Genomic DNA, 26,209 nt, shown 5'->3' with positions numbered 1-26,209 from the left:
AGCTCAGAGACGTTGTTTATTTGTTAATTAAGTACGTTGCGTTTCCTTTAATTGTATCTTTGTCTGATATAATGCAAAGTAAAGTCTTCAAAAATTTTAATTGTTACGTAGTTGCATAAAAAATATTCTTAACTGTGTTTCAATTGACCACTAACGATTCTGTTCACAATTGAATAGATTATAGATGTCGTAGCCGTAAATCCAGCTTTCGTCTCTCGTTGTGATCCTTTGAAGGAATGTTTCATTGTCATTGCATTGCCAACAAACGGCCATACGATTTTCTTTCTATTGTTCGATTACCAAACGGAGGAAGAAATTTTGCTGCAACCATTCGCACGACCCAGAGCATCATTTTCGTAAGTTTGTTTCAACAGTTGAACACTAATATTGAATTACTGTTTTTAAATCTTTATGTTGTAAGTTTTATTTTTGGTGCGTGTATAAAAAGCAGATGCATAGGTATACAGCATGAAAATGTGTTAGAAATCCTAAGTATTTTCATTATATTTTATTTTCTATCAGAAAAATGTCCCTATTCATCATCAAAAATGTTTAAAACGCCTATTCTAGCTACCATAATAAATGTTTAATATACACTGAAAGAAATGCGTTTTATTCTTTATTAGAATTCTATATACCATTATAAGACCATTGTATACTATATGTGACAGTTAAACAGGTGAATATTGGATATAAAACGCGTATTGCTAGCACAGTTGTATAGTGACTATAAACCTTATTCTTTATTAAATTATTGTATAACTAGTATACAACGTTTTTTATACCCTTTACGAAATAATAGCAATAACTGTTATTAAAGTGTTCCATATCGTTATTAGAACATCTAGTACTGGTTATAAGTTTTATAATAATAAATGTATTAAACTGTTGTATACTCTGTATGAGTTAAAAACATATGTCATTAAGTTTTCAGAAATTTTATTGGATAACTGTAATTACAAGCTAAGGTTCTAATGTAAACATACATAAAACATACTTTTAAGCATTAAAAATGATGACAAATCGCTCCCAAAACTGTCCAGTTTATTTTCTTAGCAACGATGCACCCGTATTTTCTTGTATTACATGAGAATTTGCACTATAACTCTTCCACCTTAAGAATGAAGCATCCCCAGAAAGGTTGAGCTTCTTTCCATATAATTTTATTTCCTCTGGTTGATTGACTTTATACCCATGCTCTTCTTTGTCACCGTTAACCTTCTGTTCCTCCATCTTATGTAAAACTTAACATCAGCGATTTCTAATAGGACCTACAAAATAATAATTTTTAAGATTTAGACAAGATTTACATTTGAAAAAACAAAACAATTACAAGCCATAAAACAGTTAGATACTTACATAATAATTTTCCATTTCACACAACGCGATATGATCATGTATCCCACAAAACATGTGCATATACTGTCCATTTTCATCAAACTAGACGTGTGTAAGTCGATGCACAGCGGACTGTCGGAAATTTTACGATTGTTGTATTTTCTCTTCTTGAGTAAAGATAATAAAGACGTTGTGGTTTTGTGTGTTTATTTTGACAATGATTGAACATGTATGGACAATAAAAGTGGACTGTATAAGATAGTTGAGTACCGTTCTGCTTCATGCATAGCATGCTACTGAAATCTTAGAAGGGATGAGCTCGTGCGGCGAACCCTAAATCAGCGGCTGGAATAGCCAGGTTTCTTATTGAGTCGGCGCACTTCGCTCTCGGGTCTGACATATGATTATTATTACAAGACTATGAATATAACTTAACAACGATCATAACCGATTATGCACCGAGAGGTGACGATCACTTAACCATTATAAGATGCGTTTTACACGTTAAAAACGGAAACATATTCAGTATAAGAACGAATAATTCTGTTAATACAATTGTTATATACAAATTCGGATACTGGTCTTTATACAACAAATCTTCCCTACTATACAACTGGAATATAAAGTCTATAACACCTAATAATGTATAAGTAATTCATTATAACCTTTATTTCATAGATGCATAAGGTGTATTAAGCACCTTCCAGTTAAACTGATTGAATAATGAGTATGGAGATGATTGCTTTTTTTTAATAAAAGTTGTATATTTGTTATAAAAGTTTTAATATGCGCTATGCACATTATTCTAGATAAACAGTTTAAGAAGCCCATTTCTTTCAGTGTATAAATCAAATTATGATCCTTGCTGCAGCAAATCCTAAATCAAACCATTTATTTGTCCTTTAATGGACTTGGGAAAATAAAGAACTGTATAAGTTGCGGTCGAACATCTCAATACTATCATTTTTGGTGTACCTACTTCCTTAAGAAATTCCAGGAATGTTATTGGCAACCTTGATATCTAGTCTTATTCAATAAGTACCTAATTAAGTTTATTTTACCATGTTGAATTTAGCAAAAACTTAAATTCTTTGTTTGTAAATCTACTTAAAATCCTTTTTTCAAAATTCATTCATACGAATATTCTGTATTATGATTATTGGAAGAAATATATTCATATACCTAGATGAGTTTAGAAAGAATCAGCTATTATGTTCTTAACGTTGTAAACTGACGAGTTTAAAACGTAACTATTGTCACTGTAGCTAATTGGTGACGAGATGTGGCACAACAAGAAACCAAAGTTTTTGGAGGTGTTGACACTTTGAGACCGTACCGTAACCGTTGGGAAAGGTCTGCAGTGGCAGGGCAAACAATTAGGTACTCACCAATTTGTTTATAACTGCCTACCTACAATACAATACTTTCAGCCACCGAATAGCCTAGTTCCCCACTTCGAACGGATTAAGTTAATGTATTAAGCTAATAAATGCATTTTATTGGTTAACCCCACTTAAAGACAAGTAGCAATAGCATTTACCGAACTTAATTTCTGACTATTGTCACCAATTTGAGGTCTTTACACCATAAAATTTACGGCACAGAGCTTATTAGAGTTGGCGGGCACCTCCGTTTACCCTTATAGACTCCATGATGGATGTCGGCGGTGTTTTATTGGCCCAGGCGGGCGTGCCCCGCCCTCCAAACCGCCCCTGGGTACCGAAGCGTGGCTGCCAACTTCAGTCAGTTAAAAGCGCGCGATGGATTCGGATCGTTGTGAAGATACTTCAAGTATGCTCAGCTACGGGTTGGACGTTAAGCCCATGAGGATGGTGGCCAGTCCGAATTCCGGGCCTAGACACACCATCGACAACATCCTCGGGTTGGTCCGGAAGAGCGACGGAGACGTGGAGAGGGCCCAGACTCCCGGGAACGGTGAGAGCGCCGGTAAGCGTGACCTTTTTGTGTATTTGGCATGCTTGCTTCCTGTTAACGACTGTAACCCCACGTATCTCTTAGATGTTACGATATTGATACCTCACTAGATATTGCGCATGAAATTTTACCTACCTAAGTGATAAACTATATTAAAAACATTGTTAAATTCCTTGGGACCATTTCTCGTTCTTCATCAAAGACTTTCCTGGTCCATTGATTTAATATCACGATCCCTCCTTCCTTGTTTTCTAAATCAACATTTCTTCATCGTGACATCATCTTCTGATCATCCGGCATTTGATTTCTAAAACCATATTTCCTCGACATAGTCACTTTTTTCTTTTGTTTACATAATTTGTATTTTATAGATTTTTAATATTTCTGTCAGTTCTGTACAATTCATGGAAGTAAACACATATCTATAGCTCAAATATACAAGAGACCTTTTGTGGTATATGAATTTCTTTACAAATTTTTGAAAATTTTATGTATATGTTAACACAAGATACCAAGAATAAAAGAGTTTTGATTGGGACACTACCAATCTTCCACAGGTTACTTACAAGCTATTTGAAAAGTAACATTAGATGATTATGATTATAAGTTTCAAATTTTTTGACAAATAAGTTATTTCGTCGTGTTCATCAGTTTGAACTCACAATCAGTAATATTTAGATAATTATCTTCTAATTTGTTGAAACCTTTACTAATTATGTTTATTGCTACAACATTTGCCTTCCTTCTTTCTTTACAATGTACCTGTAGTTTTCACATTTGGTAGAACGTATTTGAATGACAAATAAAAAATGCTTTACTGCATCAAATCCATCAAATATCAGTTTGTAAAATACCTACTTATAGTTTCAATATTTGGATTAAGGATCAGAGAATTTGACAAGGTGTATATTTAAAGAACAATTAAAATAACAAAAAATATAATACTAAATGTGGGCACATTAGTATAGTTGTTACGATCTCAATTGGAACCGCAAAAAAAATTTAACTCATAAATTCTACACTGAAAGAAATGCGTTTTATTCTTTATTAGAATTCTATATGCCATTATAAGACCATTGTATACTATATGTGACAGTTAAACAGGTGAATATTGGATATAAAACGCGTATTGCTAGCACAGTTGTATAGTGACTATAAACCTTATTCTTTATTAAATTATTGTATAACTAGTATACAACGTTTTTTATACCCTTTACGAAATAATAGCAATAACTGTTATTAAAGTGTTCCATATCGTTATTAGAACATCTAGTACTGGTTATAAGTTTTATAATAATAAATGTATTAAACTGTTGTATACTCTGTATGAGTTAAAAACATATGTCATTAAGTTTTCAGAAATTTTATTGGATAACTGTAATTACAAGCTAAGGTTCTAATGTAAACATACATAAAACATACTTTTAAGCATTAAAAATGATGACAAATCGCTCCCAAAACTGTCCAGTTTATTTTCTTAGCAACGATGCACCCGTATTTTCTTGTATTACATGAGAATTTGCACTATAACTCTTCCACCTTAAGAATGAAGCATCCCCAGAAAGGTTGAGCTTCTTTCCATATAATTTTATTTCCTCTGGTTGATTGACTTTATACCCATGCTCTTCTTTGTCACCGTTAACCTTCTGTTCCTCCATCTTATGTAAAACTTAACATCAGCGATTTCTAATAGGACCTACAAAATAATAATTTTTAAGATTTAGACAAGATTTACATTTGAAAAAACAAAACAATTACAAGCCATAAAACAGTTAGATACTTACATAATAATTTTCCATTTCACACAACGCGATATGATCATGTATCCCACAAAACATGTGCATATACTGTCCATTTTCATCAAACTAGACGTGTAATAGTCGTAAGTGGATGCACAGCGGACTGTCGGAAATTTTACGATCATAACCGATTATGCACCGAGACGTGACGATCACTTAACCATTATAAGACGCGTTTTACACGTTAAAAACGGAAACATATTCAGTATAAGAACGAATAATTTAACAACAGTTTAATAAGCCCATTTCTTTCAGTGTACGTTAATGTTAACAAAATTTTGTTGCACTTTAAGAAAAGTTATTGTTATCCATGTATATTTCTCTAGCGTATTTATAATTAATTTGAGACGCCAACAATGGTGTATTTTACTTTTTTAGTTACAAATTTTTAATAATAGCTTTCGTAGTTTTACATTACTTTAAAAATGTTCAAACCAAATCTAAAAACTTTCCTAAAATCGTCACTTGATGAGATCATATATACCTACTCTTTGACACCAACATCTATAGGTTTGCCAAAAAGACAAGTTATTAACGATGTTGTAGGAAACAACTACCCTGCGGACTAATGCCCCGATCGGCGCTGAATTACATTACATCTTCACAAGCCATGTGACCTATATATAATTTTGTTTCCTTCATGTTGGGTATGAAATTCCTGTAAAATTAAAAATTATTAGAACATTGAAATGAAGATTACAACATTCTGTTGCACCGGCTGTGTTTGGTGTAAATTTTCATAAGATTGTATTCAACCATTCAGCGATTGCATTGTCTCGAGCGTGGACATAACGGTTTGTCATTGTTTATTGTAAACGAATTGGCGACGCCAAGATTTAGAGATTTTTGTTACCAGTACCAGCCCTGCAATGTTGGTTGTCTAAGCTAGGTGGTCACGAGGCTTGTAAACATTTATGAAGGCTTGTATAAGAATAATTATCTAAAAAGATTAAAACAATTTTTCAAATAGTATAAATGAAAAACACATGCCTGACTTATTTAAATAATTAAATAAAATAACAGATACGAAATAATTTATTTGAAAGTTTACATTATATAACTATTTAATTATTTATGTACTTACGTTTTTTTTTCATCAATAATATTTGTATAGATTATATCTATATTGATTCTGTATTATTGCTGAGTGAGATATAACATGTTTGGATGGAGAGAGTTTTTGTCAGCAGAGCAGTTGTCTTCCATAATATCGCTAATAGCTTACCAACCAATTTTATAGATGTTGGTGCCACAGTATAACTGTGGTATAACTATCATGAGATTAGAAATTTCGCCGCTCCACCAATTAAAGTAAGTACCTATTAAAAAATATTTTTTTAATATAAAAAAACTCTATTTCTCTGACTCTTATTTGAAAAAAAGTAGCTCTTTATGGGATTGCTGCAATTAATAAGCTAAATGGCATTTCTTTTATTACCATACTACACCATATTTTATAAACATCTTGTATATTTATGTATATATTCAATTTTATTTAAAATTAACTGTTAAATAGGACATTATTAATACATTTTTAACCACTTTTAATATGTTTATTAATTAATGTCGTTCTATTTTCATTTTTACTTCCAAAAAGAAAATATGTTGCTTTCGTATCGGCCAAACTAAGAGAAAATCCTTACATGTGAATAGAAAAGTTATTTTTTAATTGGTTTTCTGGAATATCCTCTCAATAACAGTCAACGACTATAAGTAAAAAACTATATGCTAGAAGCAACTGATCCAAAATTACTTGAAATTGTTAGAATCTAAACTGATCCATCCGTAGCCCAACACTATAATTTATTAAAACAAGCGGTACTCCAGCGGAACATCACCATCGGTCCCAACGGGCTGATAAAAACTAAAACCCATTAAATTATCCAGGACGGGAGGTACCACAGGTCCTTATTAGAACTGTCAGTTAAACATGCCTTTACCACTAAAATAGTAGCCACATCACATTTTTATTAAAGCAATTTACTAATCATATCCATCAAGGCAATCCATTTATCTTTAATATCTGGTAGGCTAATTGATTTAAATTTGTATACATTAACCAGCGGCCAGCAACTACCGTCTGCACGACGTAAAAAAAAATCTAGCGCTTTATTGAGATACAAATTGATGGGCGTTCCTTTTCATATTTTAATTAACGCGTCAATTAACGTTTATTTCATCAGATACCGTGGGGTAAAATCACTCGGACGTCGATTCGTTTTATTTCGTCCGTATGTTATTAAATTAAGGCACCATAGTACTTTTTAAATGTTCTTAATGTAACTGTTGCATTTGTTCAAGCTGTGTTGTTGGGTCGCTTTTCTGGCGTGGGAAGGATTTTATCAGCACGACGACAAGGTGGAAACTTTCAGTGTCTCGAATGAGTTGCTTCCAATGACATTCCAATAGGTTTTCAGTTATATTCCAATAAGTTGTTTTTCAAAGAAAAATTTATTAGACACTTAACTATAAAAGTTCCTAAATAGTTTCATTAAGATCTTGACAAGGTCTCAAATCAATTGCCTCCAATATAATTCCAATATATGTATTTCCAGTTGGATTCCAATTAGCCCGGTCAAAATAGACATTTCAAATAACGAAAATTCCGACAGAGCTAAATTTTGGTGGAAACCTTGGGTACACCATTAGAAATAAAGTGTCAAAAGTCCCTATCGATCCCATGTGTGCTAAAAAAAGTTATTCCGAATCAAAGGTAAAAATTTGAGGTTTTTTGGATTTTTTCGAAAACGGTAGGTTTTATCAAAAAAGTAGTCCAGACAAAAATTATAGATCATAAAATTATCTACAAAAATGAAGAGAAGAATCACCATTCCTGAGATATCGCGATTCTAATAGTGGAATGAGTCACGTTCTACATGATATGCACACATTTCCACACCACCTGCGAGGTAGTATACTTTGACACGTTTTTTTAACGTGGTTTCCCCGGTAGGCCTACTCCACGAACTGTTATGACGGAATTTTCAGAAACAATACTCTTTTAACTGTATGATGATTATTAATATTGATATTGTTTATTGACTTTAACTGTAGTTAACTGATTTCTTTTGATATTTTAATCTGATTCATGCTCAAAGTCGACTTCAAAAGTTCTTCTTCTTATTCCTGTTTTTCTTGCTGGATCTTCATAAATTGTTCAAATGAAGACGAATCAGCTGTCTCTTCATCGAAATCACATGAATCTTTGTCTCTTATATTCAATTGGACATTTGAGCAAGACTGGCTTTGGCAGTTACTACATGCTGGAGAACACAGTAACCCTACTCTTCTACAGCCACATTTAGCACTACAACCTTTTTTTCAATTGCAAAAAATAGTATTTAGGAGTTTTTCTAGNTTGTATTCAATTGGACATTTGAGCAAGACTGGCTTTGGCAATTAGTACATGCTGGAGAACACAGTAACCCTACTCTTCTACAGCCACATTTAGCACTACAACCTTTTTTTCAATTGCAAAAAATAGTATTTAGGAGTTTTTCCAGAGCAGGTTGAAGTAAAGTTTGAATCGGTTCCAAAGTATTATTTGTTAATTTCCAACCCCCGTCTTCTGGGTTCAGATGATTGCCTAGCCATGTCTGAACTTGATAGTATACTCGATACAAGTGTTGATTAGCAGAAGCCGATGTTGGAGAAAGAGAAGATAGTTGTACTTATTTCTTGTTTCGTGTATTTTTTACAAAAGTTAAATATCTATATTTATCTATACAATCAATATTTTTTGGAGCTACATAAACAGTAAGGAAAAAGCGAATTCCTTTTGTGATTATTGTTTGAGGTGGAGAATCAATTTCTGCAATCAATCAAATATTTTTTTTACAAATAAGTTAATACTGATGTTTTACTCCTTCTGAACATTGCTGATGTAGTATCGCAGCCGGTTATCGCATGTAAAAATAAGATATGGTTTTGGCATTTTGGATAAGCAGATAAACTTTTTGAAGAATATATTTCTGTTCGCTGTTGAGCCTTTCCAGGTTTTAAAAAGTATATAATTTTATCAATTGGAGTCCTTGCAGTGAGTAGTATTAATAAGTCAACATCTTCACCAACTACAATAGTTGTATTTGTTGCATTAAATTGTTCTATTGCTGTTTCAATTATAAGGACATCTGCGTCATTTTGACTAAGGGACTGAGTTTCTTTTGAGTGTATATTCTCAGAATAGTATAGTTTATACATACAAGAGACACAAATAGGCATTTTTACTTGCATTAAGTGCCTGACTATGCATATACGTGGCATATATGTGCATATCATGTAGAACGAATAGGTTTCCAGTTAGATCCCAATAAATTTTCGTTCTTCTTCAAAGAGAATTCACTTGGGCATCATCACTGTATCATTTACTTAATTAGAAAATGGTAGTGCACACATTTGAATACAATTTCTAACCAACTTTAGTGAGGTCTTCAGCGGATCTTAATAAAATGTCAAATAATTTGCTTGCAATAACATTTAAACAGATATCCAATAGGATTCCATTAACATTTTCATCCCTATACAATAAAGGTCATTTAGTTAATTAGAAAAATAATAGTGAATAAACTTCAATGCAGTTTCTATCTCATTTGAGTAAGATATTAATTGGATAAGGCCTCCAATGAATTTCCTCCAATAACATTCCAATGTTTACGAATAAAAAATGTAAGTGCAATCAACATCTAGTAGCCAATGCTACTAATTGCCTGAGACCTACAAAGAGGCCAAAAAAATAGCAGAGAGTGACATGTTGTATTGCAGGTGCTCTGACTGACATGACCAGTGTTGCCCCTATGAAAATGAAAGCAAAGTTTTAAGTTGAAAGAAACAACCATTCTATGGACTATAGGCCGTCACCACAGGTGATGGTCAAGCTTTCATAGTACAGTGTAATACAGATAGATCACTTTCTGCCATTTTCAGACCGTTTTGTAGGTCAATGTAGCTATCAGTTACATCTTTTATTTGTACTTACTCCTTTCAAAATTAAAAAAATCTAAACAGCTTGATTGTTCGTCGGTTGACGGCATACTGATGAAGATCAACAATTTAGAAACCCTATGTGTTTGGTGTATTCGGCTGACGAATAATCCTATTTAATGTTATTGTTAGTGACTATTGCTATTGACAATAACCATGAGAGTTTAGTAATCTAAATAGAAGCAGATATCTCTAAAATGGAAGGAAACGAGAAAGAAAATATAAATTCCGAAAAAAATTAATTAGGAAACAAAAAAGACTTTGCTCAAAATGATTCTTGACAAAAGTTCAGCGAATAATTTTTATAAAATATTTCCAGAAGTTTTACCAAAAAATATAAATTTTGCTTATATTTCCTATTGCCCTGGTTCCATTTTTCTTACTGCAATTCTGCAATCTTACCTCTAGTTGTTCTATATTTTCTTCTCCGTGATTTGTTCTGGTCTTATATATCCTTATCCTGTCATACTTTATTTTCCTGGTTGTCTTTTCAAAGTGCTTCAAACGTTGTACTTTATTTTTACGTATACTGGAAAACATTGTTAATATTAATATACATAGTTATAATATAACTAGAGCCGGACATAGATACACAAGTATAGAAGCAATCTCTAAGTAGCGGATTGCGATTCAGTATACTTTTAATATTAAGACTGATAGTTTAATATATTTCCAAACTATTTTAATTCATGCACTTTATATATAGGTTTAAATTATAAATATAGATGAAAACTAACATGTTTTCGACTACTTAAATTAAACAATGTATAAATGGTACTTATGATATTCTACTCAACCTAATCGTATTGAGAGTACACTGAAAGAAATGCGTTTTATTCTTTATTATAATTTTATATGCCATTATAAGACAATTGTATACTATACGTGACAGTTAAACAGGTGAATATTGGATATAAAACGCATATTGCTAGCGCAGTTGTATAGTGACTATAAACCTTATTCTTTAATAAATTATTGTATAACTAATATACAACCTTTATATGCCCTTTACGAAATAATAGCAATAACTATTATTAAAGTGTTCCATATCGTTATTAGAACATCTAGTACTGGTTATAAGTTTTATAATAATAAATGTATTAAACTGTTGTATACTCTGTATGTTAAAAATATATGTCATTAAGTTTTCAGAAATTTTATTGGATAACTGTAATTACAAGCTAAGGTTCTAATGTAAACATACATAAAACATACTTTTAAGCATTAAAAATGATGACAAATCGCTCCCAAAACTGTCCAGTTTATTTTCTTAGCAACGATGCACCCGTATTTTCTTGTATTACATGAGAATTTGCACTATAACTCTTCCACCTTAAGAATGAAGCATCCCCAGAAAGGTTGAGCTTCTTTCCATATAATTTTATTTCCTCTGGTTGATTGACTTTATACCCATGCTCTTCTTTGTCACCGTTAACCTTCTGTTCCTCCATCTTATGTAAAACTTAACATCAGCGATTTCTAATAGGACCTACAAAATAATAATTTTTAAGATTTAGACAAGATTTACATTTGAAAAAACAAAACAATTACAAGCCATAAAACAGTTAGATACTTACATAATAATTTTCCATTTCACACAACGCGATATGATCATGTATCCCACAAAACATGTGCATATACTGTCCATTTTCATCAAACTAGACGTGTGTAAGTCGATGCACAGCGGACTGTCGGAAATTTTACGATTGTTGTATTTTCTCTTCTTGAGTAAAGATAATAAAGACGTTGTGGTTTTGTGTGTTTATTTTGACAATGATTGAACATGTATGGACAATAAAAGTGGACTGTATAAGATAGTTGAGTACCGTTCTGCTTCATGCATAGCATGCTACTGAAATCTTAGAAGGGATGAGCTCGTGCGGCGAACCCTAAATCAGCGGCTGGAATAGCCAGGTTTCTTATTGAGTCGGCGCACTTCGCTCTCGGGTCTGACATATGATTATTATTACAAGACTATGAATATAACTTAACAACGATCATAACCGATTATGCACCGAGAGGTGACGATCACTTAACCATTATAAGATGCGTTTTACACGTTAAAAACGTAAACATATTCAGTATAAGAACGAATAATTCTGTTAATACAATTGTTATATACAAATTCGGATACTGGTCTTTATACAACAAATCTTCCCTACTATACAATTGGAATATAAAGTCTATAACACCTAATAATGTATTAGTAATTCATTACAACCTTTATTTCATAGATGCATAAGGTGTATTAAGCACCTTCCAGTTAAATTCATTGAATAATGAGATCGCTTTTTTTAAATAAAAGTTGTATATTGCTTATAAAAGTTTTAATATGCGCTATACACATTATTCTAGATAAACAGTTTAATAAGCCCACTTCTTTCAGTGTACTTAAATTTTTCAGCATCACTCACTGCTCAAGTATCTTCCATGTTTTCTAAAAAATAGTGTCATTTACATGAGCCTACGTCTTTCATAAAAAAATCACTTCAAAACATATTGCTACTTTTCAATAGCTGGAAATACGATTAAAAATATGTTACGACAAATGATACAGGCTATGAAAATATACCAACCTTTATATTTGTCAAATTCTATATTTTTTCCATTAATGTTTTTAAAGCGAATATAATAAAAGATATATACAAGCACATTATAAAAAATTCATGTGCACTGCTGTTGGTACCTTAATTATAAATATCTATTTGCTTTTTACCTACATCTGTTTTATTTATTGAATGGTAAATTTTCTAAAGAAAAAGCAAAGATTTAGGCGATAACAGATACGCTGCATTATTTCCCTCTAATTTTATCACTATTTCGATGCTTTTGGCGTTACATTAAATAAACACTAATTACGGCTAAGAGAAAACCGACTGTGGGCTATTTTAAGCACTCACTTCAGTGAGTTTTAATCCGGAGCGAATTTAAAAATAAAAATAGAAATAAATAAGAGGCCAGTTAAAGCACTTCGAGAGGCGGTCGTGACTCCAATTGAAAGAACACCGGGAACGAATAACTTCTTAAACTTAATTAAGAATAAAAAATGCCCAGGCTAATTATACAGCTAGTTGATTCTTTGTGAGTAAGTAACCGAATTAATTAGGCAAATTAGTTTGAGATACGGGAATATTACATAATTTATTAATTTTATGTTGAGAAATTAGTTTTAATCATGTTTACGGTGATGTGTTGCCAGAGGATGAACTGTTTTGGATCGGATATGTCAATTAATGGTGTAATTTGGAACACTGGTCCATCATTCTTTCCATTGTTAAACATTTTCTAATGACGTCGTAGGTTTTATTTTATACAATTTGGACGTTTGTTGCTAAAACTTAGGCTTTTAATTTTGACAAACAAAAATTAAATGGTAAAATCACGGAAATTATTCTCTTAATGATACAAAAAACAACAACAAAAAAGTGGAATATAAGATTCAAGAAAGGGTAATTAGGGTAACAGAAAATCACATGGACATAAGGAAATAATATGTCCGCAGTTACTACAGAGCCTTCATCCTAAATGTTTACAAGACACATGACCATCGAGCGTAGACAACCAACACTTCACGGTTGGTAAGATAAGATGGAAATCCCTAAACCAGTGAAGTGGTTGAACTGAACTCAAGGTGGAAACGAGATGATTGCAATGCACTTTCCATCATTCCGTCATTCTCAATGATACAGTTATTAATTTTTATTGTTAGGTCGTCACATTTTCTCTGACTGTTATGAAATCTTATCGTTTGCGTTTTATTTAGTTTAGTTCTGATTAAACCATGCACATATATTTTCAATCGATTTATTAATATCGATGTTTAGATTTTTATCCGAGGTAGTTGAAATAATCAAAGATAAATCGTCGGCATACATGGTAAAAGCTTCGTTACCTATTAAATTTTCTATTGAATTGAGTGAATTGACATATAAAATAAAAAGCACAGGTCCCAGAACAGAGCCCTGCGGTACTCCCATTTCAATTAAGCTATAGTCAGAATTGATTTAATTCAAAGTATCGGATTTAATATGTTGTATGGAGACATATTGTTTCCAAAATTTTAAAAAACACAGTAACCAGTTCAACGGAACACCTCTTATGCCATAATCATAAAGTTTGGTAGGTAAATTATCGTGATTAACGCAGTCGAATGCCCTACTAAGATCACATAAAATCCCGACAGGGTACTCGCCTGCATCAATACATCTAATGATTTCTTCGTAAAAAGCCGTATAGTGGACCGCCCTGAACGAAATCCGTGTTGGTTATTAGTCAAAAAAACACTTGTTTTGTTTAAGAAATGTGTCAAACGCTTTAAATAAGCATATTCAAAAATCTTTGAAAAGCTGAGAGGAAGAGTTGGTGGTCTATAGTTTTCTAATGATAAACGATCACTTTCTTTAAAAATAGGTAGTACTAGTAGTACATACATACTTCTGAAACATACTTTTGTTTTTCCGTTGATATGCTTCACTTGTTAAAGAAGGAATTGCAAATATTTACTATGAAAGCAAAATGGGTATGATGTGAACCTATAACAGTTTATTATTTTTATTTAAATACAGAGAATTTATAAAATATATAGACAAAATAAACATAGGCAGTTTACTTTTAAAGTAACATTACGAAAAAGTTACATTAATTTACAAACCATTGCTCTTTGCTGCAAATTCAAATTCATAAATTGGTAACCTATATTGCCATATTTGCAATAAAACATTACGTATTATGTTCAAAATGATGTCCTTCACTAGTTATTAATTTACTCTCTTGTGCATATTTTCATACACATTTTTCCTGATGATGGGTTTTCATTTTCTGAAGTAACAACTGAGGAGGTAAATAGAACAATAAGTACTATCAAAACTCAAGCTAAAGGCTCTGATAATATTAATTTAATTGTGAGGCTTCTTAATATAGTTATGCCACACTTAATACCTACCACATATTACATTTATCATTAATACATGTCTAAAGACAGGAACGTTTCCATCTGCTTGGAAAGATGCTAACATATTACCTTTACCTAAAGTTGATAACCCTCAAGATATTACCCAATTTCGTCCGATAAGTATACTCCCAACTATATCTAAAGTTTTTGAAAAAGTTGTGTACTCGCAGTCAAGTAGTTATTTATTAAAGAAAGAGATATTGCCCTTAACTCAATCGGGTTTTAGAGAAAAACATAGTACCACCACTGTACTTCTGCACATAACTGATGAAATTTTTTTCGCAAATGATAATAACTTAAAACACATGCCTAATTTTGCTCGACTTACACATTAAATCATGAAATTCTTTTACAAAAACTCAAATATTTTGGACTTAATCCAGCTGCTATTTCATTTTTTCAAAATTATCTTTATGGTAGACGCCGGAGGGTTTTTCTAAATAATAAATTTTCATCTTATAAAATACTGAGTAAGAGCGTACCTGAAGGTAGTATACTTGGGCCGATTTTATTTTCTATATATACTGCTTCGCCTCCTATTTGAAACATTGTAAAATGCATCAGTACGCTGATGATACTCACTATACTATATTCTTCTTTTCACTTATCTAATACACTTTTAGCTTCGGAATATGTCAATGAAGATATATATGCAATAAGAATGGTCGCGCGAGAACATAGTCTATTATTAAATGAAAATAAAACCGACATGATAATGTTTGGAAATAAGTCTGAAAGTATTATAAAATACCCCAATTTCAATACTATTTTGCGTAATAAAGTATTAACGTTTGTAAAACAAGTTAAGGGTTTGATAATCATGTGACTTATTTAACAAAAAGTCATACTGTATCCTAAAAATGCTTTATCTAAGTAAAGACGTGAAAATGGAACATTTGCCTTGTTTACTAATTCTTAATATATCTCCCAAAACACTTTAACCGGTTGATATTTTTAAACAATTTTCATTTGACAATAAATATTGCGTTTTACAAATTTCTCGTTATATATTTTGTGAAAAGATTTACGCGTTCACAAACTCTCTAAATGTATTCAGAAAGCACTTTCTGAGTACTTTAACAACAGCCTTGAATGTACTGTTAGATAGGTGTAGGATGTAGGAGCCTTTGGTTAAATTATGTAGGTCACAGAACGTGAATAAGGAACTGAAGAAATTCCAAATATTTCAGTTCCTGTGAGTCATCAAAATTTCAATTCTGTGCTGCGCTTCTGTCTACTTCCTCGATTCTAATTTGGATTTGTGTTTAAATCACGAGTTGTTATACCACCAAACCAACAATTGACATAATGAATGGTATTATAATAATGTAATAGATCCGAATAGAAAAGGAAGTCATTTATAATTATCAGCATGCTACCAGCATATTAATGTTCTTAAGAAGTGTTTTGTAATTCATATTAAGATACGTTTGGTATTGGCGTTCTAGATGTAATTTTTCTAACAACTTGAAGCCTAGATGAAGTCTGCTAGAAAATTAATTAATAATATTCTATATTTGTAATGAACCCATTTGCGGAAGCAGAAATATATTAATTATATTGTTATATACAGGTACAAATTATACAAATTATCGTCCTTCCTTGTTACACATATTTTTGAGATGAATTTTATAAGATTATCGGTTCTTCTGATGATATACATAATAAAAAAATAGTGTCTCAAATAAAAGCTTCACTAAACCAATCTCCTCGTTATTAGGTAGGTATTATTATTTTCCATTATACAGTGTGCCCCATTTCTTATAGGCGCTACCCAACTTTATTTTCTCAAACACTATATGTTACGTTTCCCAGAAAAACTCATTTCCTCGGTTAAATCGATCACCCTGTGCATACTGCCAACCTCTTGATTCTTCAACTGAGATCGGAAAGACTATACATTTGTATTGAAAAAGCTAATAGAAAAACATTTTCTTAGTTACATTACTTGATTATTCCATCAAATATTTCAATTTAATGGGTACATTCACCTTTATTCTTTGTATTGTGGCATTTTTATGTTTGCGACATTTTATTGCATTGTATATTATTTCTTTAATATGCAGTTGGTTGATACATCCAATAAACAAAAATAAAAAAATAAGTGTACGTCTTGTATATAATAATATCTCGGATAAGAATATTTTGTGAGTTATCCAAAACGCATTACCGGTCCCAATTAACCTTCAACAGAATGAGGCCTCATTTGGAGAAAAAGGTTTCTGTATTTTTTTTATTTTAAATCAATTTATGGAACAAGATTGAGATCCAGCAAATAACACACTCAAACACGCAATTAAGCCTCCTTCATCCTATTTGTCAATCTCGTAATCCTATCAAATATAATTCCCTGTCAAGTAAGTAGACGTCAAATTGGTGCGCTGTCAATACACCGGATGAACGCGAACAGACCTTATCACGCCATCCGATTTCCAACAAAATACGGTCCTCGTGCCTCCCCCATTTCCATAAAGAGACGAAAAAGGCTTTTTAGAAAAATATTACAAGAACGTAAGGCATAAATAAGCCATGTTGTTCTGTTTTACCGTCTATTCCCTTTGGAAATATATTGGACCATTTAGCGAAATATTTGTTATGAACTTGTCAATTGTTTCGTGATATTTCCCTTCCTTAAATACGCATCTGGTCGTATTTTTTTATCTGATCATACTTTTTTGGTGCTAATACAACTGTTTATTGCACCATGCATTTTTTGCAACATATATGCAATTTTATATTGATAATAATAATGCACCAACAGAAATATTCCACATGTACAGGGCAAAAACAAAAAGTAATATAAAGTAAAGTAGAGTAAACATATAAAATGGCATTACATTGAATGAATATACAACCAAAAAAACTACTACACATAAAGTTAACTAATTAGGTGATAAGTACATATATCAAAAAGTTTAGATCTTAACTTTAATGTCTCTAGTCACATAAACTGGAAATTTGATTAAAATTGTTCAACATGACAAATACAGGGGATGTAATTATCATCCCGAGACCGCAGTATACAGTGTAGGAAATTACCGATGGTCTATCAGAAGTTACGTGAGAGCGATAAAGTAAGCCATAGAAATCCATGTGATAGACAAGGATGGCTATAATGAAGGTGTCTAATAGTCAACGCCCATTTCGCCCTTCCACAAATAAGAAGTGGATCTTATTTGTGGAAGGGCGAAATGGGCGAAATGCCTTCATTATAGCCATCCTTGTCTATCACATGGATTTCTATGGCTTACTTTATCGCTCTCACGTAACTTGTGATAGACCATCGGTACTTTCCTACACTGTAGGAAGTCGTATGTTAAATATATTCAAAATGGACAAGTCAATCCGTTTAAGAAATAATTTATGCAAGAGTAACAAAGTGACAAGCACTTTTGGAGTATTTAAAAACTGAATACTGAATATTTTTAACAGAAAATTTTGACTATATCTCCAGGTGGACAGTGGGCATAACTACGATAGGATAAAAATTTCAGAAAGCGCCTTTAAATTTATTCCAGTAGATCATTATACCTATAGAGGGGTACCATATAAAGTTGCAATAATCAAGTTTCGCGTATACTATAAAAATAGAGATATTTTAGGACATCAATATCGTTGAAAGACGAGACGTTTCTCACAACAAATCCTAATGGTTTATAAACAGAGAAAGAATGTTTTTCATCCATACTGGCTTCAGTATCTTTAGCACTATTGCATCGTTTGAAAGTTATAACGTTAATATTATAGCGCAATAGAAGAGTTAATGTTTTAAATGTAAATGAACAGATTTTGTGTTTATCACTATTAATTGGTGACTTTTGCAAATACTACTCACACTTCTGTAAGTTTAGGAAATCATTAATAGAATTTATATTTAATAAACTTCAAATCATTTACAAAAACAAATGATCGGATTTTACTGTTAGAGATAGATCATTAATAAATAAAATAAGAAGTGCCTCAAGAAGTGACTGAAGCCACTGTACAGAAAATAGTTTGAATTGCGGCAGATATAATTCAAATGATTGAGTTTATATAGTAATAAATTGTCATTTAATCCTTGGAATCTGTATAAGTATATTACATTGTTTTAGTACTGGGCAACTTCTTGATAATTTCCACTGATCAGGACAAGTCCCAGTTGACAGAATAGGAATAAATAAAATGCGTAATGGTGTAGAAAAAATCATATAACAATCTTCATTGGAAATGCTTGATATCATATCTATTAACTAAACTAACAATATGAAGTCTGAAAGCTAAGGATAAATCAACCGAACAGAGAAAATTTTTAATACTGAAGACACGTAATCGTCAATAATTTCAAAAATATGATTAAAATTATCGTGGCCTATAAAACAGTTAACTTGTAGGTATGCGAGATGAACGTTTTTTGTATTGAATTCATAACCCAAGATTTTTTGGATCTTTCATAATCCTAGTTAGAGGCAAATATACATATAATAAAAATTATATGCATAAAAGCATTTGATAAGGTACAGTTTTTTTTTTAAATATTTCTTATCCGCTTAAATTTATTATAATAATTAAGCATTAATATTTTAGCTATGGCGAATAAAAAAGTTAAGGTTCGTATTATGTCATAAAAATAGCGAAATATTCAAAACTTCTTGAAAATTAAACAAGTACTATAATAAACTACTAACGTTAGTTACCATGTGGTAAGTTTATGTCTTCTATTTTTCTTTAATGTAGGTATATCAAATGTAAAAACAATTAAAGCTTTAAGTACATCAATTTGATACATATTTACAAAGCAATTACTTTTTACGTGTTACCTTACACGATTGTTTATTTAACTTGTCATTCGTTTAAACTTCTAATGTTGTTAATTATTATTTACTTTCGTATTACAGAGCGTGTTATTTGTAAGGCAAAAATAAACATTAATGTAATCTAACTCTTTTTATACAATACTAGGAAACTATTTAACTATTTGATCATGAATTTAAAAATACGAGAAAATATAAAACGAAGAAACTGCTGTTAGTAAATCATAAGACTAAGAAATAATAATTAATATGAAACGATTCATGTCCAGCACAAAAAAATTATGAAGATTAGGAGGATTAAGTCTGTTGATTCATTTCATCAGTGCTGTCAATTTCCAAATTTTATATATTATGTTATAACAACAAAACGTTTCTTATATACGAAAGTCCTGTATATATTTGTATCAGTTTCCCAATCGAATCATCTCAGAAATTCATTGTGGGTTTAAGTTTGAAAATCTAAAACTGTAATAAGCTTGTTGATAGGAAATTCTGAATATGTGTTTCAACTTTTATCTTTAAAACGAAAAGAAGAGTATATTATTATTCCTAGTGGCATTCCTAAAAGGTTTACAAAGTGTATCCCATTTTAATTATTTGGAAGAAACTAAAGTTTTGATTTTCTTTAATCCGATGTTCATTCCAGAGAAACTTCCCTATCCCGTTCTGTTCACGTTGCATATTTTTCTTTTGCATACTGACGAGCTATAACTAATCTCAGTTAGTTCTGTTCCAGTTTAACTTATCTCTCCCAACGCACCATAATTTCAATTTCAATTTTATCCAATTCGTCTTCAAATCGTTAACCTTGACTATGTTGATTTTCCATTCCTCCTCTGCATGACTGACAAATCCTATTTCAATCATTTTGTACCTTACCACAAATGACTTTCTTGATGCTGATGGTTAATGTCTGTTTAATTTAATTAAACCTGTATCTTTGTATCAAAGGATTTGCTGTTTGGTGCTATCTCATAACTAATTTTTCTAGGTTGAATCAAAAGATTGGATTTGTTTGGTACTATCTTACAACTGACTTTTCCTGGTTGTTTCTTGTTACAATTTGCTATCATACCAAGCTACCTCCAACCAACTTAATTCTAAATTGTTATTTCTTACGCTGAATTTGTCAATCCATTTTTCCATTGAAAACATGATAGTTGAAAATACGTTGAAATTAATGAGTTTCGTTTAAAGGTTGAAAATATCACATTTTAAATTATACCAATTTTCAGAGCTATAAGGAAAATAATAAGTAAGATAATAAAAAGAGGGAAAATTTTACAGAAGAAGATTATAGTGTCTAGTTAAAGTAAAGTCAAGGGAAAAAACGCTAGACTGATATTCAATTAACTGTACGGGGTGAATTTCGATATTTTTATGGGGTAAGCCAAAACGGTGATAGATATAAAAAATCTGATATACAACGACCCAATAACTTCGATGTTATGTCCTCTTCTTTTGAGTTTACTTCGCTGGTACCAAAATATCTTGGCTAACTTGATTAGTTTTTGATATACTGTTTTTTTTTTAAATCGCCCAATTACATTAACCTCTCTATCTCCGTTGTCATTAAATTTAGAAGAAGAAAATTTAAATATTATTTGTTCTATTTTTTATGAGGAAGATTTTTTTACAAATTGCACGGTGTTTCTGATATTATATAAACATAGTTTTTTTAAATAGAATACCGTTCAATATTTATAAAACCAAGTATAAGTCGTTCAACAAGCTTTCAATCAATCAAAAATAAATCACATGGCCAACTGAAGAAACACTATATATTTTTTGCATTTTTCTTCATTTACAGAAATATTTTGTTTATAATTACCTTTGTACCTAAATACGTATGTATCATCAGGGCCTCCATTAGAATTTTTTTAATTTGTTCATTTTCTAAAACGCCTGATTTTTAGCACAATATCTATTCGATTGACGTTTCAAGAATGCTTTTAATTTTAAATACTTTCCAATATCGATGTTGTAGAAACATCAAAATAGTTCTGAGCACCGCATATATTGACTATAAATGAAGAAGATTTCATACTTTTACTTAACTCAGAAAAATATATCTACCAATAGTACATTTTCTGAAAAAGACATAATGTTGTGTGGTGATATTTGAATCTTTACATTTTACCTAAATTGCTTTATTTCCTTTGCTCATTCAATAATTTCTGGCGGAGTTAATGTGAATTCTTCCATCTCAAATAATAAATAGTTATTTTTATAGATTTACATAGGAACAATATGGCGATTACTTTGTACCTATAATTATTTATGGTACTTGTGTGTTAAGGTATATATATATGTCACGCTGGGAAATCTTTAGGCCTCGAGGCCGTAGGCCAAGAGGTTAACTTTCCCGAGTGACATATGACGTAACACACGAGTACCTAAAAAATTTTATCCAACACTTTCATAGAATTTTGTTTTAATTATAAATAAAAGTAACTTAAAATTTCAAGTTGTCCATGTCAGAAAAAGTAATTTAACGAAATTAATATATTTTTAAATACTACAAAGGATGCGAGTGTCAACCTAAATTGTGTCTGTAAACAAATAATATTTTTTAAGTTGAAATCACGTTGAAATCCTAAAACCAAGACTGAAAATATGAAAAATGTGGAAATTCCACCTGATATTTTAGAAAAAGCTAATGCGGCTACTGCAGGCATCATCCCGGAGAAATCAAAATCTATATACAGCAAAGAACTGAAGGAATTTCAAGATTGGAAAATCAAAGAAGGGGTGAAAGGCGTAAATGAAGACGTCTTGCTGGCTTATTTTTTCAATTTAATTGAGAAATTAGCTCCATCCACATTGTGGACTAAATATTCCATGTTGAAGTCAACTTTGAGAGTTTACAAGAACTTTGAAATTTTTTAATTCGGAATACTAGTGGCATTTCTAAAGTATAAGAATACAAACATTTTCAACCAAAAAAATTCAAGGTCTTAGAAAGAGAACAAATCGAACAATTTTTGCGTGAAGCCCTAGACGAAGATCATGTTATGAATAAGGTAAGTTCTGAATACTTTACCTGAATTATATTTATTAAATTTGTTGATTTTAGGTGGCGTTGATATTAGGAGTTTTTGGCGCTTTCCGTAGCGAGGAATTGACCCATCTAAACATAGACAATATAGAGGACAAAGGGCAGTATATCCACACCATGATTTCAAATACTAAAACGAACAAACCAAGAAGCTTCGCTGTGTTAAATGAAGGATTTTGTGTTAATCCAATTGAATTAATTAGAAAATATTCTAAGCTAAGGCCTCAAAATGTGCAGCATAAAAGGTTCTTTTGCAATTTTCAAAAGGGAAGATGCACACGGTATTAATAAGCTATCAAAAATTGCTAATGTTGTTACGCGATTTTTGGGCTTGACAGATTCCAATAATCCTTTGGCATCAGATTACGGCTTTATCATAAATGTTAATGTTAATATTAATAAGTGGGTAGATTGTAAATTTGTAGCATTTTAGGTTGTTTATTGACTCATTACTGTTTCAAATTGGTTTTCTAATAAAAACCAAAATAATCAAATAAACCAAACATTTGTCTTTTTATGATTTCTATAAGTCACTAGTGAGTTATGTCATAACTTACTAGTGACATTATTCCTTTAAAACCAAATAAATTATAGTATCATTATATACAAGTGCTGGATAAAGTTATTTACGTCTCATAACAACCACAGACGATCTGCTGAAATTATTATTATTCATGAAAATGTAATTTTAATAATATAAAATAAAGCTTTGTTTGCTATTATGACAAAATTAGCGAAAAAACTGCTTGACTTGACTCGTTTATTACCTTACTGCATAGTTAAACAAATAACTATTAATATTTGTGTTCTCAATTATAACTGCTTTGTTGCACCTTGTCATGTAATGTTGATACTTCTAAATCATTAATCATTTTCTTCAATATGAGTACATTTACGAGGGCGGGTCAATAAGTCCGTGACTTTTTGAATGAAACAGGTTTTTATATAAAAAGTTATTTTATTTTTCAACATAGTCTCCTTTGAGTTCTATACACTTAGTCCAACGTTTCTCCAATTTTTTTATCCTTCCGAAAAATATGATTTGTCGAGGTCATCAAAATAGGTATTTGTTTGTGAGATGATTTCGTCGTTGGAGTCAAATCTCTTTCCGCCGAGCCATTTCTTCAAGTTTGGGAACAAGAAATAGTCACTCGGGGCTAAATCTGGAGAATAGGGCGGATAAGGCAGCAATTCGTAGCCCAATTCATGGATTTTTGCCGTGGAACCTGCACATGCGTGCACCCTTGCATTGTTCTGGTGGAAAAGAACATTTTTCTTGGCCAAATGCGGTCGTTTTTTTCCAATTCCTCATTGAATCGGCCCAATAAGTTGGTATAATATTCGCCATTGATTGTTTTCCCCTTTTGAAGGTAGTCAATGTGGATTATACCGCGTGCATCCCAAAAAACGGTCGCCATGACTTTATTGGCTGACAAACCCACCTTTGCCTTCTTTGGCGCTGTTTGGTCTCCGGTGTGTTGTGGTGCATCCACGTTTCGTCCACGGTTACGAAACGGCGCAAAAACTCATCCATATTGCGGTTGCGTTTGTGGTCGATTGTGAGCAAACGCGGCACCCGTCTTGCGGAAAGCTTTCTCATACCCATGTGATCATTCAACATTGAAACCACTGAGCCATGTGAGATGCCTATGGCTTCCAAAATCTCTCTCACTTTCGGCCACATCGAAATTCAGTAAACCACTTCTTTACTATGGAAATGGATGGTGCAGAGTCCCCATAATATTTGTCAAGCTTAGCCTTGGTTTAAGTGATGTTTTTTTTCCGCAAAAAATAATGCTTCTTAATGAGCACAGGAAATTTATTCTTTTTTCCATTTTCTTCTCAAAACGCGCGGTAGTCTGCTATCAACGGCTGCCAAACACAAACTAAATGGCGCAGCTTGTTCAAATTTAGACAGGAGTCAACTGACAGTTGCCTGTTGACAGGAGCAGTGTTGCCATTTCAATTAAGAGGCGGGAAATTCAAAAAGTTACGGACTTATTGACCCGCCCTCGTATCTAGTTGGAAGGAAATTGTATTTAATGCAATCAAAAGGTTTGTTGTTTGATTTTATGTCTAGTTTTCTAGTTAGATTAAGTTCGGGTAAAAGTACGCCGCAGGGTAAAAGTCCGTTTTACAAATGACTGCGCCTCATAAAACTGGCAGCTGCGCTTATACGTCATATCGTCAGAACAACCGACCCGATGCTACTTTATGGAATTTAGTTGAGTTTTGAGTGCTAAGGAGATCAGTCATGCGGTAAGTTTCATAAATCATATTTTCGATCTAATTTTTTGTATGCAATTGATAGGTTATAAAGAGGTAATCCAAAACACTATATGCCTGATATTTTTGTTGATGTTAAAATAGGTTCCTTCTGTATGTAATCCAGAACGAACGCGTGTGTAATAAATTTGTAGGTTAAGTTATCTGTGACTCAAATTATAAATTTAGCAACAGGGCAAAAGTCCGAATTTTGTCGGGGCAAATGAACGCACGGACTTTTACCTCATCGATGCGGACTTTTACCCCTTTGTTTATTGTTTCAGAGTCTATAAACGAAAAACAAACCGAAAACCGATTACGGAAGCAATGCTTCAAGAAATTCAGCGCAGAACAGCAACTGGGGAATCAGTGAGAGCTATAGCAAGAGATTTTCAAGTGGACGAGTCATCTATAAGAGTACGTCTAAAACGTGGTTATGGAGTGGAATCTCTAGGGTGCTTCAAAAAAATTTTTAGCGATGAACAAGAGCAAGAACTAGCTGAACACTGCAAGCAAATGGATCAAAGGTTCTACGGTGTAACGAGAAAAATGTTTAGAAAAATGGCTTATGAGTTTGCAGAGGCGAATCGTATTCATCATAAATTCAATACCCGAACAAAATTAGCCGGAAAAGACTGGACGCAGTCTTTTTTTAAAAAACATAATTTATCACTAAGAACACCTCAAAAAACCAGCATAGGCAGGATTATGGGGTTCAATAAGATACAGGTTGAAAAATTTTATGATAATTTGACAAAGCTCATGTATGATTATGGCTTCCCTCCAAGCAGGGTTTATAATATGGACGAAAGCGGTATAACCACCGTTCCAAACAAAATTCCAAAAGTAATTGCTGCTAAAGGAAAGCGTATGGTAAACAAAGTTACATCAGCTGAAAGAGGATAATTAATTACCACAGTATGCTGCTTTAGTGCTAGTGGCCATTATATACCACCGGCATTAATATTTCCACGGAAGCGAACAAAAACTGGTCTTATGAATGGTGCACCTCCTGATTCGATACTTTTTGTCAGTGATTCGGGATACATAAACTCACAGCTTTTTGTTGAATATTTGAGGCATTTTCAGA

The 26,209-nt window shown here is 32.0% G+C and overlaps 1 protein-coding gene across 1 annotated transcript in view; it reads left to right on the top strand.

Moving 5' to 3' along the window:
- The first annotated feature begins 3,098 nt into the window (after positions 1-3,098).
- Positions 3,099-26,209, top strand: part of LOC108908781 (retinal homeobox protein Rx-like) — a 145,235-nt gene continuing 122,124 nt past the window's right edge. The window contains exon 1 of the mRNA XM_018712919.1: positions 3,099-3,285. Coding sequence (XP_018568435.1) covers positions 3,099-3,285 — 187 coding nt within the window. The remainder of the gene's footprint in view (positions 3,286-26,209) is intronic.

This window comes from Anoplophora glabripennis, unplaced genomic scaffold, assembly GCF_000390285.2.
Source record: "Anoplophora glabripennis isolate ALB-LARVAE unplaced genomic scaffold, Agla_2.0 scaffold400, whole genome shotgun sequence".
In the NCBI taxonomy this organism is placed as follows: Eukaryota; Metazoa; Arthropoda; class Insecta; order Coleoptera; family Cerambycidae; genus Anoplophora; species Anoplophora glabripennis.
The sequence above is the reverse complement of the archived record's forward strand: the minus strand, read 5'-3'. Positions and strand labels throughout refer to the sequence as shown.